The sequence below is a fragment of the Rhinolophus hipposideros genome (assembly GCF_964194185.1).
Source record: "Rhinolophus hipposideros genome assembly, chromosome: 7".
Taxonomy (NCBI): domain Eukaryota; kingdom Metazoa; phylum Chordata; class Mammalia; order Chiroptera; family Rhinolophidae; genus Rhinolophus; species Rhinolophus hipposideros.
The window spans coordinates 48,724,375-48,744,102 of NC_138053.1; the positions used below are offsets into that span (position 1 = coordinate 48,724,375).

At 37.7% G+C, this 19,728-nt stretch overlaps 1 protein-coding gene across 2 annotated transcripts in view; it reads right to left on the minus strand.

Annotated features, from left to right (window-relative positions):
* The window catches only part of MSH3 (mutS homolog 3), a gene marked incomplete at its 5' end in the record, with an annotated part of 143,969 nt that overhangs the window by 71,373 nt on the left and 52,868 nt on the right, over nucleotides 1-19,728 (minus strand). For both annotated transcript variants that reach the window (XM_081052891.1, XM_081052892.1), the window contains 2 exons: nucleotides 516-648; nucleotides 17,559-17,668. In XM_081052891.1, coding sequence (XP_080909017.1) covers nucleotides 516-648; nucleotides 17,559-17,668 — 243 coding nt within the window. The remainder of the gene's footprint in view (nucleotides 1-515; nucleotides 649-17,558; nucleotides 17,669-19,728) is intronic.

The following is a 19,728-nucleotide window of genomic DNA, read 5'->3' on the forward strand; positions in this document are numbered from 1 at the left end:
AAGTGTGAAAACCTTGTCTTGTTATTTTTATGACAAACTGTAAAGCTTAAATGATGAAAATCAAAACAATGCTTTTAACTTACCTTCAATATCTAAACTTATTTACATATTGAGGCCACCAGAAATATTAGAGCAGATTTGTCCTCAAATAAGCTGTTCTGAGTCAAAAGAAATCAGGCATCTCTTTTTAAAAGTAGCTAATCTAAGTAAATTTCCTGTTTTGATGATGGTCCACATTTTGAGGCTGAAACAGAATATCCTGTATTGTAACAGAAGGGCCTTTACGCGTTGCTGTAGTTAACAGAAGTGGACAAACTTTACCTTTTACAATGCAAACCCTGGAGCAACCTTAATTTGTGCAATGAAAATTTCTGAGGATGCTCTTTTGTTATCTGCAAGATTTTAAAAAATAACATAACAATAACAATAAAGCTCTGAAATGCTTTCCTATAGTATCTAGTGTCCTCATGCTGAGGAACATTACATTTAATAGACTTGATTTCTATCACACTTACTTTTTTGTGGTAAATGCTACAGAGTCCTCTCTCTATGTCGGGCAATTTACGTAGATGATTTTCTATCTGACCAAACACACTGGATTCTGAATGAAGAACTTCAGATACAGCATCAAGTCGAGCATTTATTTCCCTGTAGAACAAAGGAATAGCACTCATCAGATATGTTACGAATTCAGAATGTAGACATTACTCTAAAGCCCAGCACGTGATGCATGGCTTAGAAAAGCACAATGGAGACTAGACTCCTCCACATCTCTGGCCCTTTCCTGACCCTCATGATTTGAATCAAAGAGCAGATACCATACAAGGAGAGTCAGGTGGGGTAGACTGGCTCATCAGGTTTTCCTTTCTTCCTGAACCATCACCCAGAATACACTTCCCAGCCTACCTTTAAGTTAGGAATGGCCACATACCCGTGTTCTAGCCAACGAAACGTGGTAGGGTAGGAATGATTAAGCCACTCTTAGCCCATAAACACCTCCTGTGTGATCTTCCTCATTCACTCTCTTCCCCTTTGCCAGCTGGATATTGAGCTCAGGGCAATTTTGTTGACTCCATCAGTGTGGGTAAGCGAATGGAGCAAAGAATCCCTCCAATTCCACGCCCACTACCAACTGGATTTTACATTAGCAAGAAATAAACTTTTATTGCATTTAAACCACTGAGATTGAGGATTTACTTGCTACAATTGCTTGCATTACCTTGATGCAACTAGACTTTCCTCTCTGAAATAGCTAACCTTCTCAGTCAAAAAAAACCCAATTCATTCAGTTAACCGTTTGATAAAAGACATGGTGGTGGCGGTGGCTGAATCAATCAACTCTTTGATTGAAATGGGATTAGGCATACTGAGCAAAGACTGGGAGCAAAGACTGGGAATAGCTATAGAAAGTACAAAGGACATGACATCAGGAGACATGGGAGACCAGGGTTGCAGGATTTTATCAATGACTATACCCTAAGTGATAGACTACGTGGGAAGAAATGATGAGGCTCTGTCAACTAAAATGGAAACCTGACCGACTAAATGTGTCCTAAATGAGATTTGGCCCATCTAGTAACTATACAAACCAAAGGCCTACACCAGGTCTGACAGTTTTATATGGGATTAAAGACTAAGATAAGTAAACCTATTGGACAGTAGGTCCTCAACAAATGGTTGTTGTTTTTTCGTTTTTTGTTTTTGAATGAATGAATGAATAAGCAAATGAAAGAATGAATTGACATTCTAGGGGAAAGGAGACATCAGCTACAGAATACACATTTGTTTATCAAAGTTCGGTTGATATCACACACACTGATGTGTAAGGGCAAACCTTACATCAGAATCCCCACTATATGACTGTTAAATTGAGTACTTTGCAATTAACTGAGTGCTTTTATCTTTAGTATCCTTATAACTATCCTGTGAGGCCATGCCTGTTCATGATACAGGTACTAATTTCAGGTCTCATTCCTCTCCATTATCTCTTGCAATAGGACAGGCATTTGGTTTAGCATGACACAGTAGAACAATCCAGAGCTTTGTAGACACCTAGACTGGCTCCTCCATTCTCAGAATTTAAAATTCTCTCTTAAATCCATCCATTTCTCTCCGTCTCTACTGCCAATATCCTTGTCTAAGTAAAAAAGCATTTCTCACAAAGACTATTAAAACAGCCTCCAAACTTTCCTCCCTACATCCACTTCTCTTTTTTCCAATCCATTCTTCACATTGTACCCTGAGAGGTCTTCCTAGAACCCAAATCTGTTTATGTCATACCTCTGCGTTAAGCTTATCGATGATTTGCCGTTCATCTTAGGTTCAAATTCTTCAAGGCAACTGATCCCTGCTTACCTCTCAAGTCTCACTTCAGACCACCTGTCACTCTCTTGCTTAGTCCAAGTTTCAGTCAGACTGAACTTCTTCCAGCATCTCGGTCACTCTAAATTCGCTACCATCAGGGCTTTCTAGTTTACTGCTCACTCGACCTTAAGACTCTTTTCCTCTTTCCTACAACCTACCAGCTCCACTTTGTTTGGCAAATTCCTAATCACCCTTCCTCTGAAAGGACTTTGTAGATGCATTAGACCAGATTTAATCCTTTGCCATTCTTTTTTTCTTTCTGTAGTGGAAACCATAACTGTGTTTACTTCTTCACTGCCTTTTCCACTAGACTGTAAGCTCATGAGAACAGAGATCCTATCTTCATTCCCACAGTTCTGGGATCACAATACATGTGCTCAACAAATGGTTGTTGAATTCAATTCAATTCCAAAGACTACATATAAAGTAAATCAAAATGAGATGGAAAAAAAATAAATAATTAAATTTTCCTTGCATAGGACTGTTATGATAAAATAAATCAATGTTTTATCCTAATGTTTACCCAAAATGTTATACAAATATAAAGTTGTATTTTAATAACTCACTCCTGCATAAATGAAAGATGACACCAATTGGAATAGATTACGATGAAGCTACAGATGGTATGAGGACAGATAAAAGAATGCCATCTGTGAACATATAAGACAACTGACAAAGATAGCTAGTCTCTCAAAAATTATAAAGGTTGTTGTTCAAGATATGAAAAGACAAATGCAAAAGAGGTTAATAAAAACCCAAATCATACTTATGAAGTCCACCAGAAGATTTTTTTTAATAGACAAAAAACTCAGAAAGAGACTGAAAAGGTTGTGGTAAGTTAGTTTGCAATCTGGAAAAATACGAAGGTAGTGGCTTTTATTTTAGCCTAGTAACAGCACAGGCAAAAGTATGTTCACTATGAATCATTCTGGTTTTAACCCAGCCTTCATTTGTTAGGAAGGTCATACCTCTGCGTTAAGCTCTAAAGTAATTTAGGCTGACAAGGCAGATGCCCTCAGTTCAAATCCAGGCTCTGCCATTTACCAGTTATCTAGCTTTGCCCCGATTTCTCCATCTATAAATGAGATTAATAATGGTCCCTAACTCATAGAGCTGTTACAAGAATTCAAGGAAATAATACATGTTAAGCACTTGGCATAGTGCCTGGTACACAGTAACTACTCAATACATGTTAACTGTTAACATCATCATTTTTATGATTATCATGATTGGCTTACAAAATTTGGTACATTCTACAAATAATATGGGGGAGGGAAGAAATAGTACCCAAAATATAATCTTGAAAATAACTGTGTGTGGACAGAACTTAAGACACAGACATGCAAAAAGGTATTTTGTGTAAAGTGAACAAGGAAGGATTACTCAAGAAAAGCTAGTTCTGGGAGCTCAAGTGCTAAATCTGACTGGTAGTAGTGACTTGAAGTACTATGTTAAGATTGGTTAGTAGACTTCATCGAGAAAGAATGCCATAACCAATTACAGATGTTTAATATGGGCAGGGTGAAAGGGTGTGTGGTACTATTTACTACAAATCTCTCATCATTGGGGCAGTTATAATTCCACTTATATCTCCTATAAACATATCAGAATGCAAAGGAATAAAAATGACTTCTAATCAAGTTTTTTAAATAAAACAGTTTACATACCTTAGAACTGTTGTTTAATTAGTAGGAATAATAAGACTTTCGAAATAACTATAATAAAACAATATGTCAGACCGCTAGAGTAGAGAACAATTACTTTGCTGCAATCAATGAGATTTGGTGATTGTGACAGTCCACAAAACTGGAAGTAGAACTCTCAATTAGATGATAGAGATACTATTCCAAGATACCCTATAGAATTCTACAGCTGATCTTACAATATGATACATTCTAAATGAATGAAAAGGCACCTGAGTCATTTCATTCCAGATGACAAAAAACAATGGACTTGAGGCTCTGGGGATGACAAAGATTCCTCTTTACCACCAAACCCCAAGGACTGCATGTGGGTGTCACTGGTGTCCTTCACATTTGAACTGGGTGATGACGTTAGTATTTGCTGTATGTGGCTATCACTCAGAGATGCAGTGTGTGTCCTACAGCTCTTGCCATTGTATGGACATGTCATTGAGTCTGTACCTGCTGGATACTATTCATGGAGATACCTCTATAATTCTAACACAAGGTTATTTGGGGGGAGGGGAAGTTAAAATACAAATTGATGGGGAGAGGTTGGGTTTTTTGTTGTTTGTTCTAATTTTCCTGAATGGTTTGCTCTAAAGACAGATGATATAAAATGAACAAATGAAATTCAGATATTAACACATTGGTCCTGAGACATGTCTCAACCAACTACCTGAATAGATTTCTAGTAGAAACATGAATCATAAGTCCTTTCCTAGGGCCTAAGCACATTACTTGAATCTATCTGGCTCTGCCTTTCACATACACCATTCATTCAGTTACTGAGTGCTTTCAAAGTACAAATTGTAGACGGAGTGGAAGATAGAGGGTAGTTGATAGCAGAAGCAAGAAAAGTAAGCAGAGACTTGGTCATGTGAGTAATGCAGACCACATACTGGGTTTCCCTGAAAATAAGACCTACCCGGACAATCAGCTCTAATGCATCTTTCAGAGCAAAAATTAATATAAGACCTGGTCCAATATAACAGAACAGAACAGAATAGAACAGAACAGAACATCAGGTCTTATTTTAGTATAAGACTGGGTCTTATGTAATATAACATAATGTAATGTAATATAATATAATACAGGATCTTATATTAATTTTTGCTCCAAAAGACGCATTAGAGCTGATTGTTCGGCTAGGTCTTATTTTCAGGGAAACACAGTAGGGGCTTTGACTTTATCCTGAAAGCAATGGGAGCCAATGGCTAATGTTTAAAAGGACAGAAGAACAGTGGTAAGAAGACTGCCTAGAAAGCTGTATCAGTAATCCAGGGGAGTGATGTTAATGATCTGAACTTAGGTAGAAATAGAAATGAAAAGAGTAGGTTCAAGAGATATGAAGGACGTAAAATTAATAAGACTTGTGATGAAGGGAGGGAAAAGAAGGAATAAGTTGGGTGACGAAATGCACTATGATGATAAGTATCACGCTCAAAACCTACAGATCATGAAAGAAAGATTTTATTTTATTTATGAAGTTACACTCTAAAGAGCTATTCCACATATCTACCTTGTTGCAAATTGTAAATCATCAAAGGAGCTTTTAAGGATTTTTATTACTTGTGTTCTAATGAGGCACCATTTTTACCAACAGACAACTCACCCTTTCAGAATATTAAATAGAACAATTTTCTGACAGCTACTCTCCATTACTAGTACAGGCTACAACCTGAGTCTTTGAAAAGAACATGACATGATTTCTACTTTTGGTAATGGTGGAAATGGGTAATTTCAGACCATCATCCCCACTGAGAACAATTTCAAATGTCAAGTGAAACACAAAAACATGTTCATAAAAACATCAAAGAACTAACAAAATGGTAAGGAATAACTATACCAAAATCTAAAAGAAAGCAAGAGCCCAGAGATATAATGCAGCAGTTAAAGCTACTTTTGCACTGAAGAGGTATGCCAGAAGAATCTGCTGTAAAAATGAGCTGACCTCACAGGAAAGGTAAACCTGCAGTCTGAGTTGGCATCATTGGAATGCACTAAAACATGTCAAACACTGAACTTGAATTAAAATAGTCCCAAACTGCTACCAGGATTCTGGGAGAAGCAAGTAAAAATCCTCTCTAGGAGAAAGCACCTTCATCCTAGCCCTCACATTATTCTTAAAAATATATTTCCAAGTACCAAAACCAGTACGCAAAATGAAGTCAGGTGAGTAAGAATCAACAGAAATAACAGACAATAAAAACAGACATACAAATTACCAAGCTCTGGAGGAAGGGGAAGCCTGAATGATTAAAAATAATTAATCCAAAAGAAATCACCAAAAGGGAGCAAATGAAGCACAGAACAGGTGGGGAAATTAGAAATCAAATCAGTTATGTAATTTCATTGTTTTACAGGTGATCTTTCTTTGCTCTCTGTAACATTTTTATCCCTGATTTAATGTCATATGATTTAACAAAACATGGATTTCTTGTTTGTTTTCTATTGCACTTTGGATTCACTGTGTTTCTAAACATAAGGATTCACATCTTTCATGAAATATGAGAAATTTTCATCCTTTAATATCTGTTTAAATACTGTCTTTCTTTCTATTCTAATTTTCTTCTACTGGAAATTTGATGAGGATTATGTTAGAACACCTAATTCTCAACTTGTCTTTCAATCTTGTATCTTTTAGCATATTATTGCCTCTCTGTGCTGCACTGTAAGTAATTTCTTCAAATACTATCCTGCATTTCAGTTATTGAGTCTATTCCTGTTTAACCCACCCACTGTTACTAAAAGTTGTATGTGATTCTTTTCTAAAATCAAACTGAACTCTTTTGATGGTATTTTTGTTCTGTGCTCTAGTTTTCTGTTTTGTCTTGCATTTCCTTAACTTGGTGGTTTGATATTTATCTTTATACCTGGAGGTCTTGATATTCTAATTCTGTTATAATTTCTGCTGACTCACACTCATGGTTACTTGTTTCCCTATAGTTTGTGAAAGCTCTTATGGAAGAGTTTTCTATTCAGGATTCTAGGAGGCCTAGATTGACAAAAGAAGGATTTACATTTGCTTCCACTAGGAACACTAAAGTACAATGGGACCATTTTAAATAAATTTCACAACTTAGAAATTGCCAGACCACACAGATAGTACAAATTGGAATAGCAAACCTGAGTGAGGGTAGGTCTATGATTACGAATATTTGGAAACTTTTCCCCCTTATGAGACTAGGCCATAACAGATACATTTCTTTGTCCCTCTCTTTACTGAGATTATGATCATATGAGTGTCTCACATTACTATAGGTTCCCCATCTTAAACAGACACAAGGCCTTCACTCCTGTTTCCCACAAGGCTTTTTAAAACCCAGTCCTTTTGATTACCAACATCTGCAAAGCCCTTAGGGGCAGCTGCAACACCAGCATCAAATCACTGCCATTTCTAGCTTCTTTTTTAATCTGTTCCCTGAGTCTTTCCATCTATCTGTCTAATCTATCTAATCCATCCATCCATCCAACCATCCATCCATCCATCCATCCATCCACAAGCTCAATTATCCAAAAAAAATGTTTGTTATACTTTATAGAATATACCTTGTTATTTCACATACAGAAACATTTTTAAGACATTAAAACCACAGAAAATGAAGTCCTTCCACAGCATTTTAAGGGGATATATTCTGAAAATCCCCACCAATAAGAGCACAGAGAAAGATAAAACTGGAAGAGTCAAGAAGGAAACAATAGATTTTTCTCTCCCTCCTCATTCTCTCCTGTATTACTCCTCGGCAGCCCAAATGAAAGTTGCCATTTACTGCTGGTCATCTGAACCAATCTAGATCTTGCTGGAGGCCCTGATCTCGTAAAACAAAGCAGAGAGCAGCTACAGGTTCCTGGACATATGCATGCCAAGAGATGCTAGTTCATCCATATATAATAACAGTCAGAGCAGACATTTGGACAAGAAGCACTGGCATCACCTTTTTCTTGGCAGCAGCAGCCCTCCTTTCCGCCCTCACTCAGCGAGGGCAGAGACGGAGTCAACACCAATCAAACCCAGCTCTCAGTTATGTACCACCTACCTCTCCTACTTCCGATTCATGAGCAGTACTGTGCCTCACTGAGCTGAGTAAAGTCAGAGTCACGGCAGGTGAACACTGTGTTGGCAGGCTCATGGAACATGGGGAATCACAAATAAGCAGGGCTCCTAATGCACTTAATTTCAAGTTCCAGAGAGTTAAAAATGGCATGTACAGAAGCTAAACATTAATGAATGCCAACTATAATTTTATATATATAATGTGATGGTTCAGTGTGAGGTCGGAGGGATAGTCGATGGGGGGAGGGGGGTTCACAGTATGAGGGATATAAATGATGAACGTCTAAGTATTACCTTGTTTTGTACACCTGAAACTAATAAATAAATTAATTAATTTAAAAAAAAATGGCATGTAGTTTTGTTACACATTATATGTCAAATGGAGGTAATAATACATAATATTCTATTACTTTGTCATTTAAGTCAGGGCTATGAATTAGAAATACAACCATTAATACTCCAAACATACAAGCTTACCAAAATAAAAGTCATTTAATTATTCAAGACAATTAACTATCACTAGAAAGTAGTTAACACTATAAAAATTACGTGAATGTATAGTCGACTGGCAAAGACCTATTTCCCAACACTAACAATTTTCAATTTTCTTAATTTTAATTATTCATGTGATTTAAATGCCAAGAATAAACTTAGCATACTTAATTCTCAAGTAGTTTTCTAAAAATCTAATTTGAATTATAAAAGTATTTTTTTCAAATAATTTTTATTAGGGAATATTGGGGAATAGTGTGTTTCTCCAGGGCCCATCAGCTCCAAGTAATTGTCCTTCAATCTAGTTGTGGAGGGCACAGCTCAGCTCCAAGTCCAGTTCCCATTTGCAATCTTTAGTTGCAGGGAGCACAGCCCACTATCCCACGCGGGAATTGAACCGGTAACCTTGTTGTTGAGAGCTCATGCTCTAACCAACTGAGCCATCTGACTGCCCCTCCCCCCCCCGAAGCTCAGCTGCAGCTCATTGTCTTCAATCTAGTTGTGGAGGGCACAGGTCACTGGCCCATGTGGGAATCGAACTGGCAACCATGTTGTTCAGAGCTCACGCTCTAACCAACTGAGCCATCCAGCCACCCCTAAAAGTGTTCTTAATTTGCTCTAATTATGGTATTGAGCTATATAATAAGTAAGGTAGGTATTTTATTTTAGGTACAAAAGCTTCCACTACTTGCATCTCCTTCACCTTACTAGATTATTATACCTTGACTAAATTAGATTAGAAACTCCTTGAGAATAGGAACAATGTCTTGCCATCAAGACTGAATAGTACATGGGGGCGGGCCAGTGAGCTCAGTTGGTTAGCACGCAGTGCTCTTCACAACAAGGTTTCTGGTTCGACCTCCACATGGGCCACTGTGAGCTGCACCCTCCACAACTAGATTGAAACAACTACTTGACTTGGAGCTGATGGGTCCTGGAAAAACACACTTAAAAAAAAATGACTGAATAGTACAAAATTTTAAAAAGCTATCTTATACTCTTAAGGGAAAGAAGCAAAGTACAGAGTACTGTGTATATTATGCCCCCATTTATGTAAAAAGGGAGGGAGGGACATATATTCATATTTGCTTTTTAAAAGAAAAATTCTTTGGAAGGATACACAAGAAAATAATAACTGTAATTATCCAGTAGGAACTTGGCAAATGTGGGATAGGGATGAGAAGCAAACATTTCAAAGTATCTTTTCACATTTTTCAACCCTGGAACTATGTGAAGGTACTGTTAGTTCAGGAATTTCAATAAGTCCATTTTTTATGCTAAAAAAGGTACAACAGAATTAAAACAACAATACAAAGGTAAAGGAAAACCAGTCAAATCTAGCAACAGACTGGTAGGTATTCACTAAACATTTCTTTATCCATAACAAACATTTGTTAAACTTCCTTGCAGTAAAGTGAGACTATCAGAATGATTTCTAGCCAGTGAGATATGAGCAGAAGTGATATCTGCCACTGCAAGACCTCGCGCATAAAAACCAAAAAAATATCCTTCATGCCCTTTCCCTTTCTACTGGCTGCATGTCAGTGCCCAGCTGGACCTCAGAAGTCAGAGGTTTAAGACTGAAGAGCCCCTGAATTCCTAAGTGCCTATGTGATGGGCGTTCCAGCCCAAGACCATGGATGAAAAGAAGAAATCGATTCCCACTCTGTTAGAGCCATTAAACTTTCTGGGGTCTTTTTGTTAGCAGCGAGTTTCTCTAACCAGTGCACTGTCTTTAGGGTAACAAACATGTTCATGTGTACTTAGTCAACCAGAACCCGAAGCTGAGCTTATTCCTAAGTTCCCAAGGCATAGTCAAGTTTAGAGCACTAAATAAAAGAGAAAGGAAGGGTGTGATCCAAGCCCAATCACATAAAATGACAGCGTTCAGTTGCTAATGGTTATGTCATTTTAAGAGGAGACTCACATAAAGACTCTACCTATTTACCAGGGTTCTTACAGTTCTCCTCACCATCCTGACTGCAGCTACAGGCAAAAGGTGAAATATAGGCAAGGGCGAGATTTAGGAGAAGAACTGACTAGGACAGATCCTGGACAACCGAAACCTAGGCACACAGCCTCACCACTGGAAGCATCCAGCGGGGTCATCTTATGACTGTCTTCAATTTAGTGGCTGTATGATATTCTAATGTATAACTAGCTAACAATTTATTTTTCTATTCCCCTACTAATAACTACGTTGCTTCAAATTTTCTGCTATTATAAAGACCACAACTATTTTCTTGACCACATAATTGATACCAGAAACCACACTAATCCTTTATGTATACTGTCTCATTTGGTCCTCACAATACACTATGAGGTATGTACAATAACTTCCATTTTACAGGTGAAGAAACTGAGATGTATAAAAGTTCATAACTTGTCCAAAGTGACACAACTAAGTGAGGGGGTAAGAGCTAAAAGTGAAGTCTCATTAACTCCAAAAAAAACAAAACAAAACAAAAAAGAAACAGAACAAAAACAAAAAAACTTGTGCTTTCAGATGAGCTCCTATGTGCTTGGCTGGATGATCTTGGATAATTAACGTATCTCAGTTTTTATCATCTATGAAATGAGGCAATAGCTATCTCTGAGGATATCTGAAAGAATTTAATAGATATAATACAGATTTTTAAAATGCAGCACAGTTAGACACTGGTTTCCCGCCCTGCCATTTTCTTTCCACTCACTTGATCCTTCCAGAGCTTCAAGTTTTGTGCTTCTCCCATACAGACTCATTTACAGAATAACAGCTCTTAACTCTTAGATCTCGGGCCTTCCCTCTTTTTACCTTGGCTACTGTTCTTTCCTCAACTCTTACATATGGACCTCTGCTCCTTTGTACCCAAACATTTGCCTTACTTACTTTTTTAATATCAGTGTTTCTTTTTCATCCCTAAAATCAATCTAACATTTTGCATAAGTACCTTCAGCTGAACAGATACAGTCCGAAAGGTTTTTCAAAGAGAGGAGAGATGGGCGACTTTTCAGAGTACTATACTATAGGCACAAAACTGCAGAATGTTTGCAATCTACAATATTCAGTGGTTCTTTATAGTGTCACTTCAGCTGTTGACTAAATGTTCAGGACATGATAATCAAAATACTTGTTCCCATTCAAGAGATGAGCACATTCAATCTACTTGTGTCAAAATGAGGAAAATTTTGAAATAACTGAGCCTATTTGTTACAGTTTGAATTGTATTCCCAAAAAATACATGCTGAAGACCAAATCCCCAGGAGCTCAGACTATGAACCTTACTTGGAAATAGGGCTATTGTAGATGCAATTAGTTAAGATGAGATCATACTGGAATGGGGTAGGCACCTTATCCAATATGACTACATTCTTATTAAAAGAACTCCATGTGAAGAGATAGGCACACAGGGAGAACACCATGCAAGTGTGAAGGCAGAGGTAAAACAGATGTATTTACAAGCCAAGTAACACCAACGACTTACAGCAAACCACTACAAGCTAGGAGAGAAACGTGGAACAGATTCTCCCTGCCCTCTTAAAAAAGCAATCCTACTGACACCTTGATCTTGGACTTACAGCTTCCAGAACTGAGAGAGAAATATATGCTGTTTAAGCCACCCAATAGTACGTTGTTCCCCCTAGCAAACTAAGACACTATCTAAGTCACCCAGTATAGAATTCAAATTCTACAGGTATGGTCTTAAGAAGCCATAGGAAAATCACAATGTGCCCAAATAAATACCGACTCATATGCGTTTAGAGTTATGAGTTAGACCTTAAAACTAACTATGCCTAAGCCTAAGATGGAAGACCACCCCTTCCTATCACCCAGCCTGACTTCTTTACTAAGTCATATGATTCTCTCTGAATAACTTCCATCTACTCTAATTCCACTAGGGGTTTGACAAAAATGCAAGATGTTGCCAAATCATTTTTTCCAGTGTTAAGTACAATGTTTTCATACCTGACCAAGCAATTATTCCACTAGCAGGGAAGAAATGATTTCTCAGAATCATTTCTGAGAAACTAAAACAAGGAATCATATAAAAGAAAGCTGCTTCTAAAGTTCTTTTAAAATCAAGCTTTTGTTAGAAAAATAAACTTTCCATTCATATGTGTGCTTTTATTTTCAAACCCTACTTAGAACATTGTAAGATTTTCAAATGGATTCACTTGTTCATAATTTCTTGATCATCTATTATATTCAAAGCACTAGGAACCCCCATGCATTCTCCGTATGTTGGGGGAGGTAGTAGAATGCTGGACAGAATTAAGAGAGTTAACTTTCTACAGAAGGAGAAAGAAGGAAAAAAAAACTTCTGAAAGGAGATATCCGAGTTAGGTATTGAATGATTCACTTTTTATAATTCATGCAATATATACTTGTCAAATGCTTGTTATAAATCAAACAGTTTAGTTAGACAGATATTAAATAAACACAGACAAAATAAATGTCAATCATAAGGCCTACATGCTATCAAAGAATGATACAGAAACATACGAGTTTAGGAGGTCAGAGAAAACCTCTCTGAAGAGGTAAACACTTTTAAGGTGAGACCTAAAGGATAAGGAGTTAGACATGTATAGATTGAAGAGAAAGGGAGAACATTCCTGGTAGAGAGACCAGTGACCGTGAAGACAGTGAGATGAGAAAAAGCTTTGGGATACTCAGAAACCAAAGGAAAGCCAGACTGACCAGAAGACGAAGAACGTGCGAATGCAGAGGAGAGTCAGAAGGAAGAGCCATGTTGAAGAACTTTCCTTTTATTGAAGCACAATGGAAAGCCAATGAAGAGTTTAAGGCAGGAGAGTGACATGGTTCAGTGTTTATTTTGAAAAACTAGAGCTCAGTTAGGAGGATATTGCAGCAGCCCAGGTGAGAGGTGATGGTAGCTGAGACCAGGGTGATGTCCGTGGAGATGGCGAGACATGCGTACTCTGCATTTGTGTTGGAGGTAAAAGCAATAGGACTTAGTATTAGACTAGATGTGATTGTTGGAAAGGAAATGTCCAGATAACTCCTAGGTTTCCAGCCTAAGCAACCTGTTAGGTGGAGGTGCTGATTCCTAGAACAGGGAAACCAGGAGGAAACAGAGGGTTAAATACATTAAGTTTGAGATGTGTGTGATACACCTATGTGTTTCTGAATTGAATCTGTATATGTTATAAGTCTAGAGAACAGAAGAGAGTAAGGACCAGAATACAAATTTGGGAATCACTGACATTTTAATTTTTATACTCATGGGAATAGATAAGTTGAGAGGGGTAGGATAGGAGATACTTAGAAGAGAAGAGGAGGTGAGGGGAGGAAAAGGGAAGGAAGAAAGCTGATGTCCTAACAGGAACTCCCCACATTGAAAGGATACATAGAGAATGAACAGCTAGCAAAGGGACTTTAAAGAAGCGGACAGCAAACTAGGAAGGAAAACAAAAATGAGTAGACGTTTCCACTACAGAAACCAAAGAAGAGTATAGAAAAGTCCAGAAATAAATTACACCTCAGTGTGTTGTAAGAACTGTAAATAGTAGGGAGCAACATAATCGAATATACGTTTTTTAAAAATATGTATGGGTAGTACAGAGCAGAAATAGGGAAGGGCAAGACCAAGAGCATGGAGATGCTTAGCTTCCTCAATAAACAAAAGTACTTTCATGTAAAGACTTTTATCCGACTGCCTAAAGAATGATTTTACAAAAAAAGGCAGGGGGACATATTACTACTTTCGCCAAAGATTCAAGGTTTTCATTGTTGATCAAACTAATTCATCCACTAGAAGGGGAAAAACATCTCTCAGAGTCTGCTTCATGATTAATAATCTGCTATTCTGTATGTGTGCATGCGTGTGTACACACACACACACACACACCCACGGCTGCATTCCCAAAAAATCACTGTCTCACTGAAGGAAATGCTTTGTTTCCAATCTGTTTTGCCCACTCAAATTGAACATTTCCTAAAGCAGAGACGTCCTAGCAGATGTGTGGCTGCTACAGATGATGGTGACAAGTCACCATCAGTGAGTTACAGAGACGCCATGACCACAGACAAGATCCTAAGTTGTGCTGAAAGTGAGAAGAGGCCCCAGAGAGAACCCTGGGTAACATCAACATCGAAGGTCCAGCTAGAAGAAGAGGTGCCAACGAAGGGAAAACAGAACTTACTTTTGTTTCATCTTTTGAAATATGCAGTAAGTAACTGAATCTTGAATACTTTTAAGATGAACAAATCTGCCTTGGAAATTAATATTTTGCCTAAAATATCATTTTAGAGAATCATCCATACTTTTGAAAGTTTTCTCCTCCCCATCAATATTTACAAGCAGAATTTGCATTTTCAGGTCTTTTGACAAAACTAATAAAGTACATATGATATATATATGTACATATATATATACACATACATACATATAAAAGATTGACAAGATCACATCAACTCAAAAAATCAGAAATTCAAAGATAGAACCTCCAAAAAAATGAATTCAATATAATTTATTTAACTTTAAAAGGTCTTAGGACTGATGGTTTACCAATGTGAAATATGTTTATAAGAAGCAGCCAGAGAACTACATTAAAGGATCTTCCTGCCTAAAATTAGCAGAGCCAATAAGAAGTACCAATCACAAAACAGAAGAAAAGATACACTATTTATAAAACTTTACGTGGTTTCAGTAAAGTAAAATCTAGTCTCAGTTATTTAAGCAAATTCTTTGAATCAGTAAGTACAGGGTAAAAGCCATTTACACTTTCTAAAAGTCACTAGTAAAATTCTGTACCAACGAGGCCATTTTACAGAAACAAAGGTGGGAGGAGTGAAAATGCCTCTGAAACTTGAAATACTTGGTCCTAGATTTGTGAACTGTGGGACTGCCCTGGGAGCTAAAATAGGCTAAAAATACAAAGATCTTAAGGGATTTAAGAGAATTCATGGATGACTGACAAATAATGGGCTCTTGGAGAACTTTGGAAGATCTGTCTTATATTGCTCAGTTCCCTTGTCACCAATTATTTGTTCACTATAGAAGAAAACCAAGCCTGAAACTAACATTTGGCTGCCAATGTCAGAGACAGAATATTAGCCTGGATGAACCACTGACGTGATCAGCATAGCACCTGTGTTACTTTAGATTTAACTGGAGTTCTTGTGTAGTGGATTTTAAAGGGTGAGGAAGATGGAAGTTTTAAAACTATGACTTAAAATAAAAGGGGCAAAGGAAGAAGTTTTGCACGTTTGTTTTCAGCTGTCTAAGTATTAGGCCGGTCTAAAGTCCAAACTTGGAAGCACCAGTGTTCACGGCATGGCGTATTTTCCCTCATCCTTTCTTGGAAGGTGGGATCCCAAGAGACACAGGGTTCCTTCCACCCCTAAAATGCATACATGGCCTACTGAAGTGTATCTCAAGTTAATCTTGGTTCTACAAAACAAATCTAAGACTAGAAATAAAAATTTCAATTAAATGAAAAAGTCTGCTAGTGAGTCTGTTCCTAGCAAATAAAATAGTAAGAATTGCTGTGGATACTTAGGTAGATGTCTTTCCATCAGCCAGAATGCGACACGCCTTAGGTTGTTGTCAGCAGAAAGCCATCTTATCTGCTGTTGCTCCACAAGGTACCCTTATTTCGTTTGAATACTGAACCAAAGTAGATACTTCCATTTGAGGAATTTTTGCTTTACATAGTCAGTTTCCCCTATTCGAAGGTCTTTATGGTCAAGCAGGGAAATCAAAACGACCCCCTAAAGGCTGAAGTGATTTGATAATGATCATCAAAACAATGTCTTAAAGCTTATTACTAACACTAATAACAACATCTGCTTTTCTTTACGGAAGATGACTATTTACTAAGCACAGCATAAAATGCAGTCAATAGTGAGAACTTTGCGCAGGTTAAGAGAAATGCACGTAAAACCCCTAGTATAGTGCTTGGTATGTAATAAAGGAGCTCCTACTTACTCATTCTACTGTCTTAAACACTTCACACCTGACCCCTCTTTCGGATTCCTGCTGATACTGCGTTAGCTCCAATCCTCAGAACCTCTCCGTGAACTTGCTAACTTGCCCCTACCACCACCAGCACGCTGTCCCCTCTTATACACAAGCCCAGCTCAGACTCCATCACTCCCATGCTCAGAATCACTGGGTTAACTTCCTCTGGCTATCAACGCCTCAGCCTCGCCTGTAGAGCCCTCTACAGAAGACAGCACCCATCTCTCCAGCCTCCTCCCTCCCTACCTCCTCATACTACTACTGACGCAGACCACCTGGATCACTCACTTTCCTGGGACACACCCCTTGTCTTCAAACCTGCAAGCAGGCTCATTAGTGGGGACAAGGAAAATCCTCACGATAGCTCACAATATTAAACAATCTATTACCAAATACAAAATATAATCTTCCCCAATTTAAAACTGTGTTCTTTTTTTTTATTATTATTTATTTATTTATTTATTAGTTTCAGGTGTACAAGACAAGGTAATACTTAGACGTTCATCATTTATATCCCTCACCCTGTGAACCCCCCTCCCCCCATCCACTATCCCTCCGATCTCACACTGAACCATCACATTATATATATAAAATTATAGTTGGCATTCATTAATGTTTAGCTTCTGGTGTACAATGCCATGATCAGGTATCCACAGTATCCCTGAGGTGGTCTCCCAAATAGGACGCATGTCCATCGGATACCCAACAAAATCTTTACAACATTATTGAATACCTTCCCCAAATTAATTTTCAAAAAAACCCTGAGGCCATCTTGTGGTTACCAGCTGCTTCCAAATCCCTTCACCTTTCCCCTTATCCCCAACCCCCCCCACACACCCATCTAACAACTATCGGTTTTTCCTTTGTGTCCCCAAAACTGTAAAACTGTGTTCTTGTAAGTCATGGTAACCTTGGTTTTAAGGAGGGCAACATACCTTTAATTTTACAACATTATATAATTTCAGAAGAGGTACACACACACACAAAAATTCCCTTTACCTTAATTTAAGAAGTGGCTGGGTCACCCACTTCTTTAACTTCCGTCTCCCAAATGAAGTTTTAGTATGGTCTAAAACCCAAAATAAACTTCCTTTGGTTTTCATATCAGTCTAAGAAAGACCAGAAAAAAAGTTTTATTAACTAGACAATTGTATTTGTACCAAAATCACTAGTTGTTTATGTGCCGTAGTTATTCTATATACTCCAATTTTAAATGTTACACACCTCAGATAAAGTATGGCTCATAACAAGTGTTCATTTAATGTTTGATGAATGAGTATGTTATATAAAATACACACAACACACAAACACACACATATATACACAATATATATTGATATTTTGTGCAAAAAAGGGATAGTCTGTGTCATTTTTTGTTAACTAAGAAAAAATTATTCAGAAATTGCTTTTGAAACATGTATTTGTCCTAAGCATCTTAAAAATATAATTACATATATGCCTACCTTGGTAAGTACAGTGAAGATAATTTAATTTTCCTTTGGCAATTCAGTATCTTCTGCTGCCTCAGAATTACTGTTCTAAAAACTGATGCTCTCATGACAACACTGAATGATTAGAAGGTACTGGAGATAAAAGTGAACTTGCACTGTGCTCTGGGAATTTACTCTGGAAGTGTTTTGTTTTAGTCTGTTTTAGTAAATCCTTAGTAAAAGTTCATCTATGCTTTGCTATTTGAAAGTTAGCCATTAACTAGAGGTGACAGCTCATTTTAACCAAAGCTTCATTATCATACTAAAAGTCTATTGATAGGTTTAAATCTTATTTAGTACATAAAATTGAAATTTTCACCTGACTTGTGGTGTTTTTTTAAACTATTTTTTTTTTACTTCAAATCATCAAGCAGGTATTTAGAGAATACCTCTCCATGTGCCTAGCTGTACGACTGGCGAAGGTATATTAAGACATGGTCCCTCCTTCAGGGCACTTACATCCAAGTTTGGGAGAAAAGACTCATAATTGGGACACAATGCCATCTGGCAGAAATCAACGATAAAAGGTAAGACATACACTCCCCAGGCCTGAGGAGTTTAAAGCAGAGCACACATGGAAGCTAGTGTCACGGAGGCTCCCTGAGGATGAGCCAGACAGGCAGCACCGCCCCTTCTGCAACAACAGCCCAAATGGCCTGCCTGTGTTAAAGGGTCCCAGGAAGAGGTCAGTGGAGGGGCATCATGTTCCAATTACCTGGCATCACTGGAGAAGCAGGCTCAGACAAAAGAGGGAGTGTGGAGGGAGACACCAGTCCTGTTATAACTGCGCTGCCTGACACCCAGCCCCTCCTCATTACCACTTGCCATTGCCCATCGGTAAGGGAGGCCAAAGCTCCAGTGCAAAGACAAGCAGAAGATGTTAATTCCAAGCTTCTGCTGCTACAAGGGCCCACATCTTGATAATGAAAGGATTCTGAAAAGGTATTTTGATGACGGATGATTTTTGCCTTAGGAGTCTGATTTCAGAGACTCCCCAGTAGTACGACTTAACAGGAAGGATGTGGCCAAATAAGGAAAGCTGGGAATGCCGGAGCTGTGTTTGCAGGCTGACTGACATCGTCTTCATCCAAGAAATGTACTTTTATTCCTATTAGCTTCCTATCATGGGGATATATAGAGTTGATGAGAAAGACTTGTGGGAAAGATTCTCAACTTCTGGATAATGGAATGAGGATAAAAATGCTATTGAATGCAAGTAAGGCTGACTCTAGTACACAAGGATAGCTTAGAAGAGGGAAAAACTGAAGGAGAGAAACTAGTTAGTAATATACAAATCCAAGAGTCAGGAGAATAAATTCAGCATTTACTATCATTCATAACAGTAGTAAATATTCCCGAAGAGCTTTAAACTGTTTGATGCAGATAGTTCAGCTTCTACACTACTTCCTCAAATGACTAGGTACTGCTTTTTATTTCTATGGTTTTATGTTACGATAACATTAGTTGTACAATATAATATCTCACATTTCCAAGTGACGATTTAATAAATGAAAGCAATAATGTTAATGTCTCCATTATTTTCCTAATTCATCAATAAAGGACAAGTAAACAATGATGAAAATTTGTGAAGCGAAATATTACACGTATTACAATCTAACTGAATATCACAATAACTTGTTTTACATACTGCATAATGAAATAAGGCTGCAGACATTTCA